The sequence below is a fragment of the Pelodiscus sinensis genome, chromosome 1 (assembly GCF_049634645.1).
Source record: "Pelodiscus sinensis isolate JC-2024 chromosome 1, ASM4963464v1, whole genome shotgun sequence".
NCBI lineage: Eukaryota > Metazoa > Chordata > Testudines > Trionychidae > Pelodiscus > Pelodiscus sinensis.
In genome coordinates, this window is record NC_134711.1 from 161,304,654 (window position 1) to 161,332,594 (window position 27,941).

A 27,941-nucleotide genomic window follows, 5' to 3' on the forward strand; every position below is an offset into this window, starting at 1 on the left:
CCCGTTTTATTTGTTTTTATTTTACAGTGAGGAGTATGTATATGCAGGGGTGGGGATAGGTAAAATGTGCAGGAGATGTTGCCTTGAAGTGGCTCCTCTCCAATCTCTCAAAGAGGTTCCTGTTCCCAGAATTTTCTCTATACCTTTCATCCCAAGAGCCTGGCCATTAGTCAGTGGCATCACACCACACCTAGGCCTGGATTTCAAACACTCCTGCCAGGTGCTCTCACAAAGGTGCCCTAGCCACAGTTCCCTCCCTGGCTACCTCTCAGCAGTAGCAACAGCCACATCCCTTAAATTTAACTGTCAGGTAGGCAAGTAATGGTGTGTCTTCCACTGACCATCATAGAGATCAGCCAGGTATCTCACCTGAGCTCCTTCAAAAGGGACATCCCAAGTATTCCTGATACCAGAAGCACTTCCTCAGTGAAGAGGCAAAGCAACATGCAACCTTGCCACAGCAGGAGGGGGAAAAGCAGAGCAGGTTCTTACAGTGCCACACCACATCTCTGCTGGAGCTATAGAGAGGAAACAGCCACATGGTTTCTGACTTATGCTGCATATACTAAATTGTTTTATGGCAGTGCAGCTTCAGGAATGTTGATACACACCACAAATACTCAAGATAAATTTAATACATATATCAACCTCGAGAAGGGAATTTCAAAAGTGGAGTACTGGCCTAACTTTTCTTACATTGAAGTCCATAGGAATGTGATCATTAACATCAATGAGAGTAAAAGTAGGCTAGTACTCAGTTTTCTGAAAATCTCACACTTCATGTCTGAAGTGATATAAATATTTATTGACCAAGAACATAAATGTTAGCTTTGTCTTTGACTCCAAAAGACAAACATTGACAATAAATCTTGATGTTCAATCCATTAGAGGAATAATGGCCAGCATTCTCTTTTTACAAGTACAACAGCCAAGAAGATTTTTGCCTTTATCCTGGCTTCCAATCAGGAGTTGCTATTGAATTCTTGTCACAGAGCATCACAGACCACTGCTTTTGTGGTTACCACTGTCTTCTCTGCTCTACTAGCCTTTTTCCACCACTAAGGAGGCAGTCACTACTGTCAGCTGCAATGTACACAGAATGTACACAGTTCCTCAGGGCCTAGAGTCTCCAGCTTCCAGCCCATTTGAAAATTGTCCTTGGATAAGAATTTCCAATGCTATCAACTATGCTAAGTTCAGTTACAGAGTGGCTCTCCCTTGTCCAGCACTGTCAGGATCTGACTGGTCCTGGATGAGGGATTTTGCCCGACTAGGCAAGGTCATTTCTGGCTGGCTCCCCAGCTGCTGCTGGCCCTGCTGTCCTGCCGACTGTACTGGGCAGCCATGTGCTGAGGTTCCTGACCCCACTGGACAGCTGCTGCGGTTCCCGGCCCCACCAGCCAGCTGCGCACCAGGACTCTGGTTTTCATTTACCAGGCCACCTGCCAGGTAGTCATACTCCAGTTTCTCAGCTGTGGAGGGCAGCCCCACCAGCAGTTTGCTGCAGACAGCCTGCTGCCCTGCTGGCCACCCAAGGCTCCCTGCTGTTAGCCTTCCACTAGGATTCTCTCATCCTGCAAGATCCATGCCAGACCATGGATGTTGCTAGATCAAAGATTCCTAGTTTAGAGTGTTTCAACCTGTACCTACATAGTATAGCTAGAGCATTAGCTATAGCAGGAGTTAACAGTGTCCAAGTGTTTCTACTCTATGATCTTGCTTTCCATAGTGTATAACTTCCTTTATTTCACAGTGAGCATTCTAGGCTCAGACACTGCTCAAAGAGTGATTTTTTTTTAAAATGAAAAACTGAAAATAAATGCTATTTCACTTACAAAACTGCCAAAAATGTGGGGGGGGGGGGGGGGGGGGAAGGGAAGGAGAGAAGAGGACAGGAGAAGGTAAAGGGTCAAGAGGAATAGAAAGTTGAAATATGGCAGGTAAATAGCTTCTTCAGGAAGAAAAGGTGCCTGCATTCTTATAAACATAGCCTTTTATTTGGCTCAGTTAAGAGTTCCATACATTTACATGAATTAGGAGTTCAGGCTTGTGAAACAGTTAAATGAAGTAACTTGTTAAAAACATTTTAACACTCTAAAAGAATAGAAGGCTACACTGTGCTTGCTTGCATAGCTAATTCAAAATCACAGTATAGAAGTACTAAGCCAGGGCTGGGCAAAATAGGGCACAGACTGGATCCGGCCTGTGGACACAGCAGGGAACCTCAGGCAGACTCCCTGCTTGCCCTAACCCCCACACGCTGCTCAGAAAAGCAACTGCTGGGCTGTTTGTGTTTCTCAGCTCGGGGGAAGGGAGAGAGGTTTTAGGTGCTGCCCCCCCACCCTCCAACAAAATATCATTGTCCGGTTCCTCACCAATGGGAGCCGCCTGTTTGAAGAACAGGCAGTATGTGAAGCACCACTTCCCCTTCCCCTCTGGCTCTTATTCACAGATGCACGTGGCCCCTGAACCCAGTGCGGGGGCAGGCAAGGTAGGCAGGCTGTCTGAGAAATGTGCTGGGTTGATGGCTGGGAATAAGACAGGTAAGTCTCCCACCCAGAGCCTACCTCTGGCACCACAGCCTTTCCCTCCCCCAACCTTCTGCCTCCCCAAATCTTATCCCCCTAACCCATGTAAACCAAACCCTCTGCACCCCCTCCTGCACCCATACCACCTCTCAGATCCAGCAGCCCAACCCCCTGCCACAGATCAAAATGCCCTCCTGCCCTAGGCCACAACCCAAACCCTTGCACTGCAATCCCCTGCCTAGGTCACAAACCCCTGCACCTCCTCCTACACCCGTCTCCTGCCCCCAGGTCACAACTCTCTCCTGCCCTAGGCCATAACCCCAACCCTATGCCCCAGGTTACAACTGCCTCCTTCACCCAAACTCCTTCCCAGATCTCACAGGCCCTCCTGCACCAAAATCCCTTACTCCAAGCTCCCTTCTGCATGCAACCTCCATCCTAGACCTCACACCTCCTCTATTAATATCATGGAAGAGTGCGGCCCTTGGATGGATGGAGTGGACGCCTATCAAAAATTATTGCCCATCCCTGTACTAATCCATGCTCTAATCAACACACAAGGAGACAAGGGGTTCATAAACTTTTCCATGTGACCTGGCATCATATACAGTTGTGTGTATGAGTAAGACTATGTTTAAGTCAGAGGTATTTTTAGTAAAAGTCATGGAAAGCAAACAAAAATTCATTGCCTGTGACCTGTCCATGACTTGTACTATATATCCCTAAATAAAACTTGGGCTGGGGAGCCATGGGTGTTGGGAGGTTGACCTGGGACCTTTGCTGGTGTTGGGGGAAAGGGTGCATATGGCTTGGGATTCATGCCAGTGCTGGGAGTGGGCAGGAATGGCTGGGAGACTCCCTACCTGACTGTGCAGCTCCCCAGAAGTACCTGGCATATCTGTGCAGCTCCTAGAGGGAGGGAAGGTGGGGTGACTCCATGCGCTGCTCTGGCTCTGCAGCTCCCATTGGATAGGAACCACAGCCAATGGGAGTTGCAGAGGAGATGACTCCAGGCAGGGGAAGGCACAGCACACAGAGCACATGGCCTTCTCTTCCCCCAGGAGCTGCAGGGATATGCTGGCTGCTTCTGGGGAGTTCCCCTGAGGTAGGCTCCACACTGCAGCTTACCCCCCGCTACAGCCTTGGACTCTGTCCCACACCCTAACTGCCCCAACAGCAGCAAGCATATTTGGCCCTGGTGCTGACTGACCTTCATGGGCAGTCCCAGAACCACTGGTCACTGCAGAAGTCACAGAGATCAGGGAAAGTCATGGAATCCATGATTCCTGTGACCTTCATGATAGACATGCAGCCTTATACATGACAGTCAGCGGCCTTTCATGAAACCCTGGTTTTGCGTTTGATATTTTGATGCCAGTAATCCATATACTAAGCAAATGCTAAAGCCATGGTATCCAACCAGTTCTGAAGCAGTAGCCATTATAATGGCTACTGCTATAGCAAACTAGCCCCATTATTCTGAAAATGTAAATAATTTTGAGAGCCAACTAGCCCGACACAACCGGCTAAATGGCCACAGGTAGCTAGTGGTTAGCGTGTTGGACACCACAATCCTACAGCTAAAGACCAGATTGTGTAACCCTTCAGTGGAACTACTGACAAAGGGAACAAGGGCGACAACTTGGCCCAAAAGGTGAACAAGGGTGACATAATTTGGCCCTAAAAAAAGAAAGTCTGTGCAAAAATACAGTATAGTAAGAACTTTAAATGTGTTAAGCATTTATGATTCAGGACTGGCAAAATTAATGCTGCACAAGGTACACAATTATAACATTTCTGTTGAACCCCTACTCATAACTACTTTTAACTTCTATTATTACTTTTAGGATTGAGAATTTGAGACAAGATTGGGTGAACAGATAGTAAGGATGTAAAAATGTGTTAATTTCGGTAAATGTGTAACCGCTGAAATTTTCAGCAGCTACATATTTACATGCGGGGGGAGGGGGTCCGTAGGCAGGAGTTGGTGCTCACAGAGCTACATCTCCACCCTTCCCCGCTGCTGCCTTTGTGGAAGGGAGAAGCACAAAGGCAGGTGGCAGCCCGCTCAGCAGGAGCCGGTATGTGTGGGGAGCAAGCTCCACATGTGTACCAGCCCCCGTCTGCCCCCTCTCACTGCTGCCTTTGAGAGAGGCAGCAGCTCCAGGGCAGAGGTCTGATACAGAGGCAGCAGCATGGGGTGGGGGGATTGCATGTCACTGTAAAGATTAAATGAATAGTTTAGGCTCATTGGTTAACCATGTACATAGGTACAAATTCACATCCCTAATAGGTAGCAAGTCATTATGGTTTATGCCAAAATCCTAATATTCCCCCAAATAAATGAGTGGTACAAGTTGCACATGCGTATGTGATTCCTGAGAGAACTCATAAGAGAGATGTTTTCAATTCTTTATGTCTATTAAAAATTATTAGTATTTTTATATCCATCATACTTATTGATCTGCCATTCGATACCCTCTCACTCCAGTTTTGCATCACTTTGTCTATTTTAAGATATTTGATAAATTTAAAAGCAAGCTACAGCAGCCTTTTATTAGAGACATATTTAAATTGAGTACAGCGTAAAAGCTTATTCTGAAGGAAATTTGTAGTCAAGCAAAAACATCTACATATGCTTTTTGTTTCCACAGCAATAAAAGTAATTGTTTAACACCAGTAACCCCAGAATTTAGCCAATGCAGTCTTAACAAGACTCACCGACATCCTCCTTTTTAATATGAAGGTGTAGCCCTGGGTGTTTGTGTGTCACCACATATTGCTCCATCTAGACAAGAGTAACTGTCGCTATTCACTTTTCTAACAAGTGCTGCTCAAAAAACTCCATTTCTGGTAACGTGCAGCACTCAGTTTCCTTCTGGAAAATTGCCAACATGGGCAAAATTTGCTGTGGCATACAATTCAAATCCTACTTAAATGTTACCATGTATCACAACAATATTAGGGAAATAAACACAGTAACACTGTTATTAGTATGTATATCTAATGTGACACCATCACACGCAGTATCAAGATGAGCAGCAAGTGCATTAACTGTTTTGTTCTGAAGAGGAAGCATCTCAGCAAACAATAGCAGCACAAACTATAACTACATCAGCTGCTTAAGAAACCTTGACAACCTGAAGTCTGAGGGTCCTGTGAGGAGCCCTTAGGGGAAGACTGATCAGAGGAGGAGGACTGTGGTGCTGAACCCTCAGCTAGCTCTCGCTGTCTCTGTTGTTCAGCCTTCTTAAGCCTCAGCCGCTGCAGACCCCTACGGAGTATAGCTAACTCAGGTGCCATTAATTCTGACAGACAGGAAAAAAAAGTGTAAAAGAAAAAGACATAGAACATATGATAAAAAGAACAAATGATGGGTGAGCAAGGCAGCAGATACATGGAATACAAGCAAAATATTTTTATATGGCAGATTAATAATGTGCAATAAATTAGAAGCATAAACAAAATGTTTATTTAAATTTGGGGTTTCCCTTTTCAATGCATGAATCAAAGAATGTATAAAGTCCCATTTTCTTGCTACATGTCCTCTCCCCATATCCTCAACCATTTAAGAGATTAACGGAGGAAAATTAGCAAATGAAATATACCAGGATGGATTGAAAATAAAACAAAAAAATACCTAAATACATATTATTACAAGTTCGTGATATGCCTAACCAAACTGGTACCCTTGGTAAGTGGAAAGTTATGCCATTTTAGTCTATGAGCTTATTTTAATGGTTTTACTTTAAAATGTCATATTAACCAAAGAGTGATATAATCGAAATGCCAAAATTAAAAAAAAATACATGGAAAGGGGAGTATGGACAGAGGTGATAGATTTCCAAACAGAAAGCAGCAGTTTTTAACATTGTGGAAACTATTCTCACCATGCCCTCTTCCTACTACTTGTCAGTTACACACTAGTTCCCTCAGGTACTAGTTCCATCTCTTATTCACTGGTATTTACAGAAATTCCCCATTACTATCCAGGAGTCTAAATTGTTTCTTCTCCTCCTGAATGGCTCTACTCAGGTTTCCTCTGCTTAGGTTCTAGCATCCCTTGTCTAACAAACTCTAGATGTTACAACCAATTATGTGGCAGCTAATAATGAAGTAACAAAAAGGAAAAATATATATCCTGAAAGATCCCATCATGCAGAACAGATATGCCTGGAAGAGTTCTCAAACAACAAAAAATATGGTTATCTTGGAAAAATCCAAGTATGTTTTAATTATTTTTAAAAAATTATTTCTCAATTGTGGCCAAAATAGTTTGTAGTACATGCTGAACTTCTTTAGTCCAGCACACTTTGATCCGGTAATATCGTGGTCCAGCATTATTACAGTTAGCCAGATGTCCACTTACGGGTGTGGCCAAGTTTCCCACAGTCTCATACAGTTTGTTTACAGACACCAGTCCTGGCTCTGTGTTCTGGGCTGTTATTTAGCTCTAATTTACCCCAAAATGTCTTCTAAGAGCCCAGAAAGCAGTGGAATGTTGGTAATGCTGCTAGGCAATATTGACCTTGTGTGATTCCGCAAATTCTTTGGTCCAGGACTGAGGGTGCTGGACTAGAGAGGTTCAACTTGTATTTACTTAATGATTCAGTTTCATTTAGCTCAGAAATCATGTTTATTTAAGTAATTAAAAAGTTATCCCTTACATTTTAAAGGGACTTATTTTCTTCCCTTTTAATTTGTTTTACTAAATCTTTTAATACTAGTCAGAATCTTCAGGCAGAAGTTAATCTTGCCAGCAAATGGAGTCAGAAAACAAAATAAATGCCAATGGCATTTTCCCAGTGAAAAATAAGGTAGAACTTGCTTAAAATCAGAACAAACCTATGGATTAAATTTTGTCCCAATTAATTTGGAAATCTAATACAAAAAATGTTTCCAAAACCATAACCAATGTGTGCGTCTGCCACTCAGCTTATGGAAACAAAGTCTGTTTACATTTTATGCAGTTGTTGCATAAAACTGAACAGCTATCAATGTATAAGTAGCTTAAAACACTGGCATATTAAAATATTTAAACCATCACATTAATGACATTTCCTTTTTTCTGCTGAGTGAGACAAAAAGGTAAAACCAAAACTAAATTGTTTATTTTACACCTATATTATTTTTTTGTAAGTGACAGGGCAATAAAAATCTCTTATCAGCTATGACTTCCTGAACAAAATAGAAGATTAATTTCAATTTAAATACTGTTAAAAACAGTATCCAGTGATTTGTCTCACTACAGGAGCTTTAACAATGATCCAACAATACACTTGAGAGGTTTCAGCTGTACTTCTCAAACAGAATATAAACAAGTTTCAGATGAAGTAGATATTGTGACAAAGATTCCATGTTGTATTATTTTTGTTCTGGCAATTGTCTTTCAAAATGTAAAAGGACAAGAGTATTTCTAAAATAGGAAGCATGATACACTTGGAGGACAACACAGTATCCAAAGGATTTAAATATGTATTTAATTCAAATGTATAATGATAAAATGTTATCGTTTCAAAGGGGAGGTTATTATAAGTGCTTGTAAGGAATGTAGCAAATTATAAAACATTGCAGTGAATGTTATTTGCTTAGTAGTCCATTCTTCTGTTCCCTCATGAGTCATGCTCTATTTCTACCAAAGTCATTCTGATCCACAAGATGGTGGACTGCCCTCAGTTTTTTAATACTCACGAAAACTTCCCTGTCTCCTTCAAATGAGCATCCATTATTGCTCTCTCCAAACTGATGGCTGGAGCATCTTTGGCTTTTCCTCTCAAGGTTTCCAACTCTTACCTTCCTCTTCAACACACAGTCATTTCTTCCTTTTAGGTTTTGCAACTTTCATTTGCCTTTCCTCTTCTTCACCATTATTTCAAAATTCTGCTGTTACAATATCTTTTGCCTCTCCTATCACTCATATCATTGCATGCCTTACTACCTTGCTTCTTAAATTCTCCATCTCTTCATGATCCAACAGCCCGTCTACTCCTCATTTCTTTCTACTTTCTCTTCTCATTCTTCATGTCCCTCTCTCATTCCTGCTGCATTATTGTTACCATTTCCTCTCTCAGGTTTATGCCTGTCTGTAGCTGCTTCTTACTCCTGGAACACTCACCTGGCCTCACCTGCCAAAAGCCACCTTCTTCCTTCAAATGACTTCTTAAAACCAAGTTCTCTTAAGAATCTTTATCTTCTCCTCAGTAATAAGTTTCCCATTCACTCACTTTACTTAATTACTTTTCTGCATCTTGCTATTCTTCGACTAAGCTCCTTAGTATCTTCTATGTTTATGGAACTAACTCTAGAGATATGGTGTTCTACAGCATATCTTAATAAACAGAATGAATAGTCTTGTGGTCCCACTTAATCCACTTTACCCACAAAAGCTCATGATCCTATATATTTTTGTTAGCCTCTAAGGTGCCACAGGACTACTCTGTTTTTAAACTAACAGACTCACAGAGCAACTCCTCTGAAACTTAATAAAGAGCTTTAAATACAGTTTGGTTTTAAATTCTGATGAATATGGGACTATTCTGTTTTGTGTTTTTTAAAAACATTATTTCAATATCTAACACTTCAGCAAATCACTTCCTGTGTGAACAGATACATCTGTAGATACTAGCCAACTCTCTATATGCAACTTTATCATCTCAGTGTATCTTGTTGTTCCTGACCAGTAAATTACTGCTGTAATCGCTCCTGCAGGAGAAATCCCGGTGATTCAAAAAGTGGTATTTTTCATATCCATAAATCAATTAAATAACCAATCATCATTCAGCAGCAACGTAAGAATAACTTGTCTGGATAAGACAAAATATTGTAATCCTGAAAGATCCCATTGAACATAATTACAGTATATTTAAAATGTGAATTGATCTTTCAAACCTGATCTGAAGCAAATTTCCATTCATTCATTTTTTTTTTTTTTTTTTTTGGTGTTGGTTACTTAGTTCACTTTCTGATAGGAGTCTGACATTGGAAGTGATGCATAGAAAGAAAATACCCTCAGAAGGAGGATGGATTGAGAAATAATGGTATCAGTTGGACCTCACATGCTGGCATGAGAAACTTTTACCCAAAGTTTCAGTCTTACTCAGAGAAATGCAAAAGGAAAATTGTATTCAAATGAGTGCATTCTGTAAGAGAGATATCAGAAAAATGCTGGTACAGAAATACATAAAGAAATAATGTAGGAGAAGAGTCTCTGTAACAGCTGTCATTATGCAAACAACAGCATTTAATAAAGTAGCCTGCAACAGTTCTCTTTCACACAGTAGGTACAACCATAAAGACGACAGTCCCCAGTATACAGTGACATACAATGAACAGAGCAAAATGCCAGTCAGATCAATACTGGGATTTGTAGTCTTTGGTGGCCCCCTCTCTGTATCACATGTGCAGGTGGCAAAATCTGCTGCATTTTATGCATAGCAGAGACCTTGACCTTTTTGCAGTTTGTGAACATACACCTTGTTTGGCACAGTCAGAAAAATGAATTTCATACCATCTCATTTATTAAAGAAGGTAGTCTAACTGAAGTGTAGTCCAAGACAAATTTTTGCTGTTTACTTTCTCTACTAGGGAAAGTTAACTGGGATAACCAGACTAATATTGGCATATTTGAAAGTTTGGTGTTTTTAAAAGTTACCTTTAAACAAACATCTTTTACTTCTCTTTCTTCCAATGTTTTTAAGTAACAGTCTTGGCCTGCCCCTTTCTGATAATGTCCCAAGGGGGTATGACTGCAGCAGTCATAGCACAGTGAATGGTACTCTTTCCTCTTATGGCTGCTCCTCAAAGACAACTGGGAGATGGGAAAATCTCATCTCTCCCTCATCCCAGCACATCCATTCAGAGGCTGGGAGAGTTGGAATCAGTCATCTCCTCCAAGGACAGCAACACACAATGCCTGCAACAAGTATCAGAAGAGAGAGGGTGGACCTTATACAGTATTGCCTGCCTTAGATGTTCAAAAATCACAAGTCAAGCCTTAAGGTGAAATTAAAAAAAATAATAATTGAAGGACAGATGTTATTTGCCTTCTAGTTTCTCAAACTTTTAAGTGCACTCAGGTCTTGTCTTCAAGCTTTTCTCTAGAGTCATAGGTACTAAAGAACTTATTTTAAAAATGAAAGCTGCGATTCTCACGTCAACACATGACTCTAGCAGCTGGAGCTGTAGGAAACACACCAGTTATTTTGAGAAAATTGTGACAGTTGGCAATACCGTTAGGCCAGCTTCTATGCACCCACAGGAATCCAGGTCAAACAGTACCTCTTCTGTGTACTGGTGTGAAGGGGTGTGAGACAGCCCTATATAGATCTTCCCTACAAAGAGATAATTGATATTAACTAGGCTAAAATTTCCTTTCATTTACACCAATATAAATGTAAAATCTCCTTTTAAGACAATGGAGCTATTTCAATTACAATATTAGAAGTGATAATAAACCTTAGCCCATTCAATGAGTAGAACATACTACAAGACGGGCCCTGTTCATCCAGATACGTTCGATAGGCAGAGCAGCACTGCCCTACTTGATTCTTGCATGGCTGCAATAGGTCTTAGGTGTAAATAACTGGTTGAAGGGGAGTAATCATTCCAGACTTCCATTGATGAGGAACATATTACAGAATCTGCTATTCACTGTGTTGGAGCTACTGCAGCCAAATTTCATCAGAAAGGGTAGGATATCTACTTACATACCATAAAGAAAACAGTTTAAACAATACAAAATATAGGGTCCCCCCCCCAAGAACAGTGCAATTAATTTTTAAAAACAGTATTAGTAATTCTACTTGAGTTTTTCTTTGGGAAAATATATTTAATCCACATTCAAGATAAGCATGACCTCAACAAAATTATAAGTCAATTACCAAAAATTTGCCAGAAATAAAACTGTAGTTTGTTATTTAAGTGATTTAATAAATCATGGCATATTGGATGAAATTCTCCTCACCAGACTGATGGAGAGTAGGATGACTAGAGGCCTCCAAAGATGGTCTTTGTTCACTGTCAGGCGAGGATAGCAAAGATGTGGAAGGTGGGCTTTCCACTGAGGAAGATGTTGAGGGAGCTTGTGCTGACATTGTAGAGGATGAAGAGGATGGAACCTGTTCATGACCATCCACTTCCATTGGAGTCTCTGGTTCAACACTTGGTGGTATGTTGCTAGTAATGGAGGCATCTGGTCGGCTGCTTCCACCTTTGGGGAAAAATAGCAAATGCATCTTAAGAGAAGGACCTTTTTGTACGATCATTTAAAATTTGCAAACATAAAACATCCAGTACTGTACAATATACTGTACTATAGTTTGTGACCCTGAAAATTTCCAATCTAAAATCTTGTACCTCTAGCCCTCTTGCACTGCTTATTTAAAAAAATTCTTGCATGATCTACAATTCTGTTTATCCTTATTCAAAATAAATTTTCACCTCGAGATCGAGATCTTCCGCGTCCTCGGTTGCTCTGTGCAACTTCACTAGCTTCTTCAAACCATCTTGATAGCATATCTGACATCCTTTGCATCAGTGAGACATTAGGACTTTGCTCCCCTGTAAAAATAAAAATATTGAAATTTTATCTGCAAGTTTCTAAGATACTCAACTGATCCTTTTGTTTTTCTATATAAAAAAAAAAGCGCAGAAGTTATATAAATTGGTATTCTCAGAGTGATTTTTTTTCTCGAGTAACACTAAGAGCTTATGTTGCAATTTGAACATCGCAATAAACTGAAAGTTTGAGGGGGTTTTTTATTCTGCTTCACAATTAAATTGAGTTTCCTTATAGATGACTTTCTGTAATTGAGTTCCGCTGCATTCAGTTTAAACACTTGTTGGAAAAGTTGAAAGGTCAGCTGTTTCAGATCCTTACAAAAATTATTAATAATTATTTTTATGAAACAGGACATTTTACTAGATAATATTTCCATTAGTAGGAGGCATAGCTCAGAGGTTTGAGCATTGGCCTACTAAGCCCAGGGTTATGAGTTTAATCCCTTGAGGAGGCCATTTAGGGATCGGAGGCAAAATCTGTCAGGGATGGTATTTGGTCCTGCTGTGAAGGCAGGGGACTGGACTCGATGACCTTTCAAGGTCCCTTCCAGTTCTAGGAGATAGGCATCTCCATTCATTTAACTACAGTTGCCAGCACATCAGCCATTATCTAGCTGTATCAAATAAGAGTCAAGATGCTGACGCTATAGCCCAACAGAGAGCAGGGTCTTTGAATCAGTCACATCTCATACAAAGAGGGTCACGTAAAACAGATAAGAAAGGAAACCTATGAAGAGCAAGGGAAGAAATATTCAGACCACCTGGATGACAGTAAAAACGAGGAGGGTGAGTTGTGGCTCCCAAATCTGATATTCCTAAATGCATCCCAGAATTTTACAGTACTGAAGTCAGCCATTTTATATGTTCAACTACTGCCATCCAAAACCCAAATATCACATAGCTAAGAAAACCATAAGCCCTGAGAGACAAGGCCACATATCTGCACTTTTGCATTTCTGCTAATCAGAAGGGGAGGCTGGGACAGGGAGTTAAGGCTTCATGAAAATAGAAAGAATGTTTTGACAGATTACCTTGGTTTTAGGCCCCTCTGACATACGAGTATTCTTATTATTAGAAATGCTTTTCTGATCATGAAAATAATTGTCACCAGCTGCTGTTAAGAAAGTTGTTAAACTATTGGGGGCTATTAAGAATTACTCGACTGTAACTCTTAATAGCCCTCAATATATTAACTATACAAGTACAGTCAAAGGAACAACATCCCCTCAGGTAGAGACATTGTTCATAACCCTCAACCAAATGTTATTATTCTTTCAAAAGTTTAAAATAGAATATTGACGAATATAGCTTCGAAACTTTACTTTGCAGAAGAAAAATGCTGCTTTTAATCACTGCAATTTAAATGAAAGAAGCACAGAAGTTTCCTAGTCAAACTTTTTTTTAAAACTTTCCCTCTTTTTAGTAGTTTTCAGTTAACACTGTCCTGTACTGTACAGTATTTGCACACGTGTGTGTGTGCGCGCGAACGCATGCGCCCCTGCAGACTGACCGCATATTTCCAGTTGCAAATGAGGTGTATGATTAGCCACTACGTTCATAATTCTGAGGTTCTACAGTATATGTTTTTCTTGGAGAAAATGTATAAAAAGTTTAGTTAGAAAGTGTGTGTGGGAGCCATTAGTTTTCTTTGGGCAAGGATCTGACACCTAAAATTTCTCATCAACTAGATTGAAGGAAAGGACCCAGGAAGCCCAGTTGTTAACTTTAGTAAATATACAGGTTTAACATGCTCTGGAACCTACTGCAACAGAATGGGTGTGCACATGTGCTTAAAATTTAATTTAAAACTTGTTTATATCAATTTTATCAGATAGAGAAATCACAACCCCGTTGTTTTTATTTCTAGTCCAGATTTAAATTTATTACACAGTATTTCCTGTTGTAGCTTTAGCAAAAAGTAAGGCCATGACTGCATTAAGGAAATTCACAAGAGCATAGTTACATCAAGGTAGTATATCAGTAGAGCTTAATTCAGTATATCATTTCACACAGGTACATTGCATCTACACTATTAACTACACTGATGTAGGTATCCTGGTGAGAATTTCCTTAAGGAAGACAGGGCCTAAAATTTACTATATTCAATATAGGAAAATGTTTCCTCTTATGGTAAAATGTAAATGAAATGTTCTAAAATCTGGTATGAGCCTTAAAAACTACAGCTAGTTTTGTTTTAGCCCTTTATATATTTTGGGAATACTAGAAACAACCATTAAAATAGCCACACGTTACCATCTCTTTCTCGTTCACTCTCAGGCCTTGCTCGTGGTCCTGTATCTGACCAATCCCCTCTTAGTCTCAAACGTTTAACGGGAGGTTGCCGTAACTAGAAAAATAAGGATAAGCAAATGCATTATACAATTTTTAAAAAATTACCTACCTTTCATAACTGTTGTTCAAGATGGTATGTCTATTCCATTCTAGTTATGTGCGTGCCCACATACACAGTTGTCGGAGAGTTTTGCCTTAGTAGTGATATGTGTATGACTGGCTCTGGCACCCACTGCAATCTTGTGCTCATGCATCTGTCTCTTAGGCATCACTAACCCTAAACCTTCTCAGTTTCTTCTTGCCAGCAATTCCAACAGAGGGGCAGGAGAGAGGGTAATGGAATGAACATGAGAAATCTCTCAAAGAACAGTTACACAAAGACAGGTAGCCATTTCTTCTTCAAGTGCTTGTTCATGCCCATTCCATACTAAGTGACTCACAAGCAGTGGTCTTTGAGGTGGGCTTGGAGTCCACAGTCTTGTAACTTGCAGCACTGCTCTACCAAACCCAGCATCATCCCAAGCCTGCAGAGTAAGTATATAATGGGATGTGAATGTGTGGACAGATGACCAGATGGCTGCCCTACAGATATCCCCAATAGGCACTTGGGCTAGAAAAGCTGCTGAAGAAGCTTGCACCCTGATTGGACAGGCAGTTGAAATCACCAGAGGGGCACCTTTGCCTGACTGTACCAACTATGAATGCAGACAGTGATCCCAGAAGAAATTCATTGAACATGTACTAGACAACCTCATAATGAGCAATTATATCAATGTCTTAGTCCTTTCAATTTAGAAAGCTAGCACCCTCCTGACATCCAGGGAATCCAACGTATTTAATCATGTAGTAGTTAAGCTGTCAATCTGCAGCACCGCCAGGTTTGGAAGTAGAAGACTGCTATGGCTTTGGGACAGCAGGTCTGGCCTGCGTGGCAACTGTAATAGAACAGCAACCAAGAGGGCCAGCAGCATGCCAAATCAATGAGAAGACAAACCAGAACCACGGAAATAACCTTCACCCTGTCCTCCTTGATGTTCATGAGGACTTGGAATTAACTGCACTGGAGGGAAGGCATACAATGGAACTCTTGACCATGGGAACAGAAAGGAGTCTGACAGGGAGTCTGTGTCACAACCTGAATTGAGCAGAAAAATGTGATGTTTCCTGTTCTGACTAGACACAAACAGGTCCACCCGGGGAGTCCCCCTTTCTGGAAGATGATGTGACCACTTCCAGTTGGAGGGGCCACTCATGGTGAGATTAAAAAGTCCTGCTGAGGCAATCTGTCAAAGCATTCCTGGCCCCAAGGAGATGTGTGACTACAAGATTAATGTTGTGTTGTACACAGAAGTCCCCGAGCCTGACAGCATCTTGAACCAGGTTGTCTGTCCTTTGCCAACCTTGCTTGTTGTTACAGAACATAGCCTCTGAATTGTCCATCAGGACCTGGACCATCCTGCTTCTTATGTGAGATAGGAAGACTTGACAGACCAGGTGAATCACTCCGAGCTCCCTAATGTTGATGTATGGGAAGCAATCGTGACTCTACCAACAACTTTGCATGCTGAGATTGCCCAGAGAGCCCAGGTGGGATCCCTACCTCAGGCCTGAAGCATCAGACATGAGAATCACTGACAGGGGATGGAGCCACAAAGGGAACTGCTTCCAGCATAGATGCAGGATTTTGCCACCATGTAACTAATGATATTGTGTGTTCCAGGACTCTGACTATACTGCCGACTTTGTGTCTGCTAGGAACATAGATGCCAGTGTCCTAATCCTGAGCCACACATGCAGAACCATGTAAGTGCAGGCCACCATGTGGGCCAAAAATCAAAGGCATGTGTGAATGGTGGTGACAGAGTAGACATGCATGCAAGAAATCAGATTCACCATGGCTTAGAACTGAGCCTCTGGGAGAAAGTCTCTGGTCTGTCTAAACTCTGAGTTGCACTGGAATGAAGGTTGGCTCTCTCATTTATTAACAGCCCAAAGGCTTGAAAGGTAGAGCAAATCAGGTCAACATACCAAGATATCTGATCCCAGGACATGCACTTTATTAGCCAGTCACTGAGATCTGGGTACATTTGAATATGGCACCTTAGGTATATGGCTTTTACCGCTATGCACTTTGGGAATTATCTGAGGGCTGACAAGCTGCTGAAAGGCAGCACCATAAACTGGAAATGGTGCTGGTCCAGCACTACACAGAGGAAATGCCTGTGACCTGGAAAAATGGAAATATGGAAATGCACATCCTTTAAGTCAAGGGTGGCATACCAGTCTCCTGGATCCAGGCAGGGGAAGATGGAGGCCAGAAAAACCCCACAAAACTTCAACTTCTGAGAGATTTGTTAAAGCGACGTAGGCCCAACATGGGTGAGAGGCCTCCTATGGCCTTTGGGATTAGGCAATAGTGAGAATAGACCTTTTTTTCCTTTTATGTCCCATGGAACCTCCCCCAGGTACAGGAGGTTTTTGACCTCTTGAACAAAAAGTCACTCATAAGAAGGACCTAGGAAGAAGGATGGGAGGAAGAGCTGGCCATGAACTGAAGATGTGACAACTCAACAGCCCACTGTCAGCCATGACCAGGCCAACTGGAAGAGGCATAGGTGGTTGAGGAAAGAGTATGAAGGTGGATCCTGGGATGTGACTGGGGTGCCATCTTTGAGCACTCCAACAGAAGAATAGGAAGACAATAGGTCTTGTCGCTTAGACCCCTTGTCTCTATCCTCTCTCCTCTAAGTGCTCAGCCAGGGAGTTTCCCCAAGACCTACACTGGGAAGGTAGAGGATAAAACAGCTTTCTGGCCTGCTGAGGGGTATGAAGGCCCAAGGAGCACAATGACATGGGATTCTTTAAGACTGGAGCCTTGTATCTCTGAGCTCAGAGAAAAGACCTGCCCCCTCAAAGAGGTCCTGAATGGCAGCCTGCATCTCCCAGGATAACTTAGAGGACTGCAACCAGAAAAGCTGTCCCTCATGACTACCGCAGAGGTACTGACTGCCCATCTGTAGCATTCAAGGCCATTTGGATGGCCTTTCTTGTCACTGCTGCACCTTCTTCCACTAAAACAGTGAACTCCTGTGCTCAGTCCTGTTGAGGAAAGGAATCTCCTTGAATTTGCCAAGGGAGTTCCATAGATTAAAACTGTACCTAACAGTTACACCTGAAATTTCAGGCTGTCCATTGCATACATTTTCCTGTCAAACAAGTCCAGCCTGTAATAGTTTCTTGGAGGGTACGCACCTGCACATGAAAAAATGAAGGGCTCCACATCTAATTAGCGAAACTGCACAGGTATAGCTGTGGTTCCACTAATTAGGTGCCTTCTGGACCCTGCAGAAGACATGGAAAGTGAGCTGGGGAAAGGAGTGTGTAACACGGTGGGCTCACCACCAAGAGTGCCTCCAACTGATCACTCAGAGAATTAGCTTTTTGGTGCTGGAGCACCCCCTTCTAGCTGGTATCTTACCCCCAGTTCCTTGTTATTCTCCACCACTACGTCAAGAGTCCGTGTCTCTCCCAGACTGTGGCGCCCTCCTACCTGGACACTGCCCTACCACAATGCCCCCACATTCTGGAGTCCTCCCCCTCTGGGGACCCTCAATCCCCCCATACCCACCCACCTTGCCTCAATGACCCACTGCCAGTCTTTATCTAGCTCCTGCCACAGGGGCAAACTGTAGTCTGAAATGGCCACTCATCATTGGCAAGAGGTTGTGGACCTGCTGCTGCTTTTGCCTATCCTGGCTGCCTCCCTGCAGTCCTAGTACTCTGAGCCCTAGAACCCTTCCCAGCTCTGCCTGACTTTCTCCAGCCCTGCTCTAAATCAGGAAGCCTCTAGCTTCCCTAGCAGCTAGGTCCCTCCTGCTCCCCAGCCAGAGCAAGAGTGAGTGTTTCTTCCTCCCTCCTGGAGCCCTTATTTATACAGCCCACAGCTGGGCCCTAATTGGCAGCTACCTGCTGCAGCTGCTTGCTCCAGCCCTCACCCAGGGATGGGTTTTAACCCCTTAAAGGGTCAGTGCAGGGCAGATGACCTACCACAGTGTGGAATACAGGGATGGGAGAGGATCAATGGGTCAGAAAGGGTCGAGGTAGGAGTAAAAGTTAAATTTCTTACAGGTGCTGTCCTATCACAACCCACCCCACATTGGGAGGGGTGTGTATATTGTTAGGAGGCTTTTTAAAAATTATTCTCTACTATAAATTGTGCATCTGACATGACAGACTAATCTAACAAGGGTGGGGGAGGTTGATCCAATCTCTGTGTATACACTGAATATAAAACTGCTGGACTTCAACAAAAAGATGCACCTTTACCATATAAGAGTGAGGCCTGCACAGTATGGTTACCTCACATCAGACCAGAAGTGAATCTATTCCACCTGACAAAGTAAAAATTGCACAGACTGCACTGCATTCATATTTTCAAGACAATTCTCACAACCACATTTCTTTTTAAATGAAAAATCAGGTTCTGGCAAAGTTCTGCAGTAAAAGGGGAATTCCAGAGCCAATTCCACATGTCTGAAATTGCTTAATATACAGGTCCTTTTATTAGTACAGTTGTGAATCTTTGTTGCAACTTCGCACTCTTCCATCACTCTGCAGCCAGGTCATCCACTACCAGCTTGAATCCCTTCACTCCCTGAAGACTTTCCTTTTTTCTGTCATGTAAGCTCCACATCAAAGGCTCATTTAACTGCACATCCAGTAATTTGATCTATGCCATTAAACACCAGCAATGCCCCACTGCTATATATATAGGACAAACTGGACAGTCCCTATGGGAAAGAATCAATGGACACAAATCAGATATACGTAAAGGGAACATACAGAAACCTGTTGGAGAACACTTGAATCTACCTAATCACTCTTTAAAAGATCTCCAGGTGGCTGTCTTGTCACAAACCAAATTAAATTCTCATACTGATGACCTCCTCAATCAAGATAATGGACGGCTGGGACTTTATCAACCTAACATTCAATGAAGATGCCAACAGCTCTTTATCTGTGTAGATTCTTGCATTAGTACCTTTCCTATCTAATTTCTATCTTATGATCCTTATCTGCTTCTTTTAACTATCCAAACTTTAGGTAGTTATAGGTTACCAGTTCTGCCTACTTGTTTTTCCCTTTGATATTTTCATATCCTCTGCTCTTTGTTTCCCGCTCCCTTCCTTTTTTCCCTTCTCCCTTATTTATTTTGGGTCTGCACATGCTAAACTCAAAGCTCCAAAAGCTCATTATACCATCCAAATGTTTTGTTAGTCTATAAAGTGCTACCAGACCATTTGTTGTTTAAGTTTATCCTGTACAGACTAACTTGGCTACCCCCTGATGCTTCTGTTTTCTTTTGTCATCTTTTTTTTTCCTTGTTGTTTTCTGCTCTATTACATATTTTTGCTGATTTCATCTCACCCTCTTCATTCCTAATTCTCTTTGGTATCTCCAATCATCCTCTTCATTCCCTTGGCTGGCTACGTGATTCTGAATGTACAGGACCACAGAAGACAGAAAAGTATCATGGGAGCAAAGAGAAGAAATGTGAGCTGATATGGATGCTCCCTGAGCTGGTATTCCTGAATTGTGATCTGTTCCAGCAGTCAGATATGTCATGAGTCATGAGCTGGGTAGGAAGGAGGGGGATTTTGAGAAGTTGCCTTAAGCGGCCTCTTTGAATAACTTCACTGAAGAGTTAACTGATGCTTTTATTTAGACATTGTTATTAACTTATCTTCCCATCTACACACAAAAACTTTTGACCCAAGTTCTATGTATGGTGTGCTCAACCAGGCTTAGTTGGCCCATTCTGAGAAACAGACAACCACCCAAAAGAAATTTTCACTTGGGCAGGTAATTCCTTCATATCTAGGAAGAATGCAGGTTAAGCCATTTGAGTTCTGACAGTCCTCCAATGACTTTCCCACAACTCCCCCTCTGTCCAGAAGGACAGAAGTTTTCCCACAATTTACTGGGAAAGAACCACAGAAGGCTCATCTTACTAGAGCACAAATAACCAAGAAGTACTAGCATCTCACTTAGGTGAATTCAGTACCAATTAGCACACTAACTTGAATTTGGTTTACAGAGTGGCTACTCACCATGGGTTAGGCTAACCCAGGTGTCGATCACTCAAGTAATTTTGCAGTGAACATACATCCTTGGTAGCATACACAGAGAATAGGAGACTCACCAGGGATGTTAAGGGAGAAACTAGAATCCTGCTCAAACTTCATTTATGCGCTCCTCTGTCCTGCCACCCTATTCCCTCCCAATTACCCTTGGTTGAGTAATACTCCCTTAATACTGTAAAAAAGTGCTTCCAAGTGAAGAAATGCCTGAGATTTGTATGGTCAGAGAAAGTGGTGATGCTTCTGACAGATTCTTCTGATGCATTCATGAGGAAACAGATGAGAATGGAATCCATAAGTAGCAATGAAACAGAGAAGCAGGAGAAGGAACATTCTCATCAGTGGCAAACTAATAAACAGAAAAATACAAACTCTCTCTCTTCTCACATTTACATTACCAAAGCAAGTGCATCTATTTCACAGAAGGCAAAGCAACAGCTTCAGACAAAATGCTGCTGCTTTTGAATTGCTCAGTTACTCCTCATATCCAGCTAAAGTTAGCATTTTTCAGTCACAGCTATCTCACTGCTATTTGGCAGTCCATGTGAAATGAGTTGGTGGTCTTAGTGTAGTTTCACATTTAAAAAAAAAAAAAGAAAAAGACACCACTACAGTTCGAATTAACTGTTACTCCTCGTGGAATGAGGAGTAACAGTTAATTCGAACTAACTCCTTAGTTCGAATTAACGTTTAACTGCCGCATCTAGCCGCAGGCAGTTAGTTTGGACTAAGGAGGATTTAAAAATGGCGGCGCCCGGGAACATGCAAATGAAGCCCGGAATGTTTAAATCCCGGGCTTCATTTGCAACTCCTGTTACCCTCATTTGCCTACCTAGCTCGAACTAACGAGTTAGTGTAGACATACCCTTGGCTACTAATGCCCTCCCACCCCCAACTTGTTTCCCTGCCCTTGATCCTTTGTGGTTGTGTGACTATTGGATCAATATATAGCAAATATCAGTGACCTAAGATCAATGTAGAAGAGGAGAGGCAAGCTGCTTTTCCCACCACATGAGAGCCAGTTCACAAGTTGGCTTTGTTTACTTTTGGCCAAGCCATATCTTTTCAATTCAGGCTCTGCTTTATTTCATGGGATTAAACCATATAAAAGCAAGTTCTGATGTATTTTACAGTTTTTGTAACATCATTCTTCTCTATTAAAGCATTGCTCAGACATAAAACAAGGCTACTAAGACACTTTTAAAGAGCTCCTGTTTTTGTAGGCTCCCGATTTTATTTTAAGGTACATTTAAGCTGAATTTTCTTATGCCCAACAGGGAATTTCTTCAGTTTTGTAAAATTCTTCTGAGTTTTAAAGATTAAGTGTTTTAGGCAGAGCTCAGAGTGATGGTTTTCCATTTGCACAACCAACATGATGGGACAGGGCCTTATACATTCAGGGCTTTGCCACACAATTAGACTTTCAGCAATACTGTTAAATTCATCTTTAGGGCAATACCATTGGTATCAATTACGATGTTAAATTTAGATAAATCAACTAATCGAATAGTCGATTTAATCTGCATCGGCTATTTGAGTAGTCAATAAGGGGGTCTCCGCCTCTGAAATGTAGCAAGAGCCCTGCTGACTCTTGCTACATTTCAAAGGCAGAAGTGCCGTGAGGGCTCTTGTACATTTTAAAAGCAAAGCGCCTTCAGCAGTGCAGGGTCAGCAGGGGACTATTTGCCCTGCTCTTCTTACATTTCAAAGGCAGGAACACTGCCAGTTCCCTACTGCACCCCAGCCCTTCTCCCCATGGAGACGGTGCTGCCGGGGAACTGGCTTTTAAGACAGCTCCTGCTCCCCCCTTACTGCCTGTCACGTTACCGAATCTGAGGGAAGCAGCCAGATCACTGCTGCACCCATAAGTGGGGGCGTTGGCCCCAAAAATGGTATAAAAGGGGGCCATGTAGGTGTTGAATAGAAGTTTACTGTCTCCTAATCCTATGTACACTAGTCATGTGATTGTATGATGTCTGTGTGTGAAGTTATAAGCATGTACTTTGTATGGATACTGAATATTTCTCTGCATGTGGTTGAGCATTGGGCAGAGCCCGGACTATGGACATGCTAATTAGTGAGGCTATGTGGAACAATAACACTCAATGGGCCAAGGACACACCTCGGGAATGAGGTCTGACACCTAAGCGCTACCAGCAGGGGACACAGGGATAGGCCGCTGGCCAGGTGACCTGCTGCAGCCAAGAAGAGACCAGGAAGGAGGTATAAATATGCCATGTGGCTGACTCCATCTGGTTACTCAGCTCAGCACTTCATCCCAGAGGCAGCAGTGCAGGGATCAAATGGCCGGAAAGAACTGTGGATCCATCCTGATCTAGGATGCGCAACAAGGACTTTTAAGCCAGCAGCTGTAACATCTTTACTAGAGCCTGCATCGAGAACTGGGCGATTTGATGCATGTAATGTATGACAGTTTAGCAACCTTACTCTCATGCTTTTCTTTCTTGTAGCAATAAACCTTTAGATTTTAGATGCTAAAGGATTGGCTCAGCGTGATTTGTGGGTAAGATCCAACGGGTAAATTGACCTGGGATCAGTGGCTGGTTTCTTGGAACCGGACAGAACTTGTTCAGGGTAGGTAGGATTGGGTTCTAAGACCCCCACCTGTATATGAGGCCCGGGGCCATCTGGGGCACGGATATTGCTGGGGTGTCGGAGGTGTTTTTGCTCGTGAGGCTTCAGGCAGGCAGCTGAAGTGCTTTGTGGGACTGGTGTGTGGCCTGTTTGGAAAGGTCACCAGTCTGGGGGCTGTAAGGAGCCCCGAATTTGAGCAATTCGCCCTGAGCGGACGCCCTCAGCTGTGCCCAGACCCAGCCTGGTCTGTCACACTGCCTCTCTATGAAGCAACTAGTCAAGTATTTGATTAAGCATTTGATTATCGGATAGTCAACTAGTATCAATAATTATACCAAGGAAAAATGGGCCAGACAGATGTCAACAAATTGGGTTAATCACTCACTTCTTCTCTTCTTTCTTCTCCAGAAGGAACCTTAAGTTCTCGTGCTGTATCATCCTTAGGGTCAAACAAGTATATGTAATCTGAAGAATAGCTAACAAGGATCTCCTGCCCATCTTCACTGTAGCACAGAGATGTTACCCTGCAGGATTTGTTATTGAGGTGGGGAGGAACAAATCGTGCAACCATTCCTGTAGTGCCCCGACCTGCATAATTACCTAAAACAATAAAAACAAAAGAAATAACATGTGCAAACCAATACATTTTCAGTTAGCAAATATATTGTTAACTAGCCAAAGTAGTATGAATTATAGCTAGAAAAATATCACTCATTTATACCATATGTAGTAAGTCAGTTCTAGTAAATATTTTATTTTAGTACTTTAACCTTTCTCCATTAACGTACATGCAAGCTAAATGTGTTACATCACTTCAATTGTGTACCTATAACACTTGTTGGGAATAGAATGTTATCAATACTAAAAATATTTACAATACAAAACAGAATTCAAATAATCACATCCACTTAGAGAAGGGGGTCTCATATTCCCTTCACTGTTTGAAGCCATATCACTATGTACACATAAAGATTTGGCATATGCGATGATGATATTCCTTTGACATTTCAAAACAATATATATTTATCTTTTAACCAACCCAACTCACTTTTAACCAACTCACCTTTACTCACTAATGAATCTCCACTGGAACTATTTATAAAACTTTCCAAACCTCTGAGCAGTTTCAAAATAAAAGGAAATTGTAACTTCCTTTCTTTCTTCGAGTGATGTCCCTGTGGGGTGGTCCACCACTTGAGAGAGATTAGGCCATCGGGGGGAACCGGGGACGAGCTTGTGGACCTGATGTTTCGAAGCAGCACGGATGGAGGCCAGCCAATGTTTGAGGCACCGAAGGTGTAAGTGAGCATTCTGTACCACATACATAGTGGATGCCATGTGGCCCATCAATTGTAAGCACATGAGAACTGATACTAAAGGACTGATGGTGAGTATGTTGATCAGATCTTGTGTTGCCTAGAACCTCTTGGTTGGCAGATAAGCATCGACCGTGATAGAGTCGAGGTGCGTGCCAGTGAATTCTAGTCTGTGTAAGCAGAGAAGAGGACTTTTGGTCGCTGATAATGAGACCTAGAGATTGGAATAGGCCTCTTGTAGATATCATCGGGGGGGGGGGGGCGTCTCCTTCCAAGATGCACCTTTTAATGAGGCAGTTGTCAAGGTAGGGGAAGATGACGACATCTTGACAATATAGAAATTGCAGTTACTACAGCCAGAGTCTTGGAGAAAACTTAGGGGGCAGAAGAGAAGCCAAACGGAAGGACATGGTACTGGGAATGCTCGGATGCTATAGTAAAATGCAGGAAGCATCTGTGGGACAGATGGATCATCACATGGACATAGGCATCTTGTAGGTTGAGGGCTGCAAACCAGACTCCTTTGTCCAGAGCTAGAATAATGGGTTCTAAGGTAACCATCTTGAATCACTGCTTTTGGAGATATTGGTTGAGCTTTCGTAAATCCAGGAAGTAGTTGGAGTAGAGCCCTTTGTCCTTGAACTGGTCATGCACTTTCTCAACAGCTCCAATAGCAAAGAGTCGATGGACCTCTTGCCTTAGAAGTTCTTTGTGAAAGGGGTCCCTGAAGAGGGATGGGAGAGGCGGAGAAGGTGGGAGAAGAGATGACCGGGATGGAGTAGTGCCGTGGTCACCAACCAGTAGATCACGATCTACCGGTAGATCTCAGGGGCTCTAAGAGTAGCTCTTGAGCCCTCTCTGAACTGCACACCTGCGCAGTACATTTACATTAGATTTCCTCATTTGAGGAGCAGCTACTCACCAAGCAACAACACAGGTGAGTAGCTGCAAGGAATGGTGGGAGCTGGGAGGTTGGGAGAGCTGACTGTGGCTTTCAGCTGAAAGAGGCTGCCCCGTGCTCCAGCTGATTGGTGGCTTCTCCTCTGAGCCTGCCCACGTGGAGCTTGGTGCACCCTGGCTGAGCGCCATGGCCAGCTGGCCGGGCAGCTGCTTCTCTTCCCTCCAGCCCGGTTGCCCTGCGCTCAGCCCAGGGAGGCTGCGTCAGGCTCCAGCTGTGCTCCACGTGGGCAGGCGCAGAGGGGAAGCCGCCCGATCAGCTGGAGCGCAATTCAGCCTCCTCCAGGCTGAAGGCCACAGCCAGCTGGCCATGCAGCTTCTCCTCTGCGCCAGCCCATGTGGAGCGTGGTGCACCCTTGCTGAGCTTCAAGGAAGGGGCAGGGTGGTAGATCTTGGCTTGGTCTGTCATTTAAAAAGTGATCTTGGGTAAAAAAGGTTGGAGACCACTGGAGTAGGTCGGTTGTGATAGTAGCCCAACGATGGTGGAAAGGACGTAGACCATGGTGAAAGACAGAATGATTCAGAAGATGGATGTGGGAGACATTGTGTCGGCCCCTGACCAATGTTTCAAACATGCTGCTTGTTGAAGTGGGAAGTAGAGGAGCGACTGTTTTGTTGTTGCTGCCTCTGCACCCACGGTCTAGAATGTCCTTGGTTGAAGGCTCTCCTGTTGATTTCTGGGGTATGCACAATCACAATGTCATTGGTAGGGTAGATAGGGTGTGTACCACCTGCATCAATATGGCAGGATTGCATCAATACTTCCCTAGCATTCTGAGTGTAGTTTGGGAGTCCTTACTGGAATGAAGAACTTTGACTATTCTGGCTGCAATAGTCAGTCTGTGTCAAAAGGGAGGTCCTCGAACTTCCCTCGAAGCTCCTTGGGCATACCTGCAGACTGGAGCCAGCATGCTCTACATATAACAATAGAAGTCGCAGTAGATCTTGCCAGGATGTCCATAACATCTAACGATATTTGCAGTGATGTGTGGGCTGTTGTGTCCCCCTCCCGTACAACTGATTTTAGTATAGGTCTCTTCTTATCTGAAGAGCAGATTAGCTATGTGTAAAAGTAGTGTAGAAGAGGAGGACACTTTTCTCCCAAAAAGGTCCATACTTTTCAATTCCCTATCCTGCAGTGTGTTTCTGTACTGGAGAAGTTCCAGCCCATGTTGAGCCACATTGACCACAAGTGAATTCAGTTAGGGGTGGGTAAATAAGTCCATAACCTTGGGGGGACAAAGTATTTCTTGTCTGTCCGCTTACTAGCGGGAGGCACAGAAACAAGTGTTTGCCATAGATCTTCTGCAGCCTCCTGATGGCTTCATCTATGGGAAGTGTGATTTTGACTCTCTGGGTCAGCTGGAAATTTGAGGAGTCGATGCTATTTCTCGTTGACCTCAGAGAGTTGCATCTGTTGGGCTGTAGCCACTCTCAAATAGTTCCTGGAATTGCTTGAGGTTGTCAACGGGGGGGACGTCCCCAGGTATGACTACTTCATCCGAGGACAATGAGGACTGATCCTTGGACGATGTTTCTGGGTTGTGAGGCTCATCCTCGTCTGTTATCTGGCCCCTCCTCTGTCTCCTGGTGGTCTGCAGCCGGTGGGATGAGAGAATGTGATGAGGGAGGTGGTTGTCTGGAGGGTCACTAGAACAGCATTGAGACAGTGACAATCTACAACATGGTAACCAGTGTCAGTAATTTTGTGGGGGAAGCCTCCACTCCATCATCCCGGGGAATGGTGATCATATGTGCGTGTGCATCTATACCTTTTGCAGCAAGATCTGATAGATGAAGAATGTCTGGAGGAAGAGACACTTAAGCGCTCTTGTGAGACGCTCTGGATTGATGGCACCGGGGATCTCAAGGATCTTATGAAGCCTCTAGATGATGGGGGCAGAGATGGAGAAAACTGCCTTGATGGTCTAGTGCCAAGTGCCATAGGCATTAGGGAGGCACATCGTTGTGGGAGGTTGCGAGTCTGTGCCAATCCCTCCATCGGTGCCAGTGAATGCAGCACAGATGGTGATATCGGTGCCAGTGAGAAAGTCGGTTCTGGACTCAGAGATATGCAAGTGCGGTTTAGACACAGAACAAGCTGTTATCAGCAGTGGTTGCTTTGTCAGCACTGACGGTACTGCCAAGGTAGAAGATCTGTCCATCTCACAGGGCTTGATCGGTGCTAGGGTTTTGGGTGACACCAGTACTGGAGCCAAGGTCATCAGTACCAGTAGTGTCCCATGCTGGGACTTGGGTTCCACAGTCTTTGCAGGCTGGCTGGGCATGCTGCTGGAAGTGCCAGGTTTATCACCAGAGCCGACTTGGGAGGATGAAGAGGCCAGCAAAGATCTAGCAGGTGAAACCCTCTTTATTGTAGCCAGTTTTGGTATTGGCAAGCTTGCTCGTTGTTTCTCATCCCTGGGTGGCTTGGGATGAGCGGCTGAGTCCCCTGCCTTAGCAGGCTAAAGAGCATTATCGAAAAGGAGCATGCGGAGCTTCATCTCCCTAGCTCGATGAGTCTGGGCAGTTAATTTGCTACTGTAAGGGCATTT

General features: G+C 43.1%; 1 protein-coding gene and 1 long non-coding RNA gene across 8 annotated transcripts in view; both read right to left on the reverse strand.

Annotated features, from left to right (window-relative positions):
* The window catches only part of DCAF6 (DDB1 and CUL4 associated factor 6), a 156,182-nt gene that overhangs the window by 70,177 nt on the left and 58,064 nt on the right, over window positions 1-27,941 (reverse strand). For 5 of the 7 annotated variants that reach the window (XM_075909075.1, XM_075909049.1, XM_075909043.1 and 2 more), the window contains 5 exons: window positions 23,499-23,713; window positions 14,340-14,433; window positions 11,967-12,086; window positions 11,491-11,736; window positions 5,669-5,836 (listed from right to left, as the gene is read on the reverse strand). In XM_075909075.1, coding sequence (XP_075765190.1) covers window positions 5,669-5,836; window positions 11,491-11,736; window positions 11,967-12,086; window positions 14,340-14,433; window positions 23,499-23,713 — 843 coding nt within the window. The remainder of the gene's footprint in view (window positions 1-5,668; window positions 5,837-11,490; window positions 11,737-11,966; window positions 12,087-14,339; window positions 14,434-23,498; window positions 23,714-27,941) is intronic. The other 2 variants (XM_075909054.1, XM_075909079.1) reach the window with 1 other exon arrangement.
* On the reverse strand, window positions 8,629-11,484 carry LOC142819961 (uncharacterized). Its single transcript, XR_012897657.1, has 2 exons — window positions 10,758-11,484; window positions 8,629-10,440 (listed from the first exon to the last, which is right to left on the reverse strand). It is a non-coding gene; the product is annotated as an uncharacterized LOC142819961 (long non-coding RNA).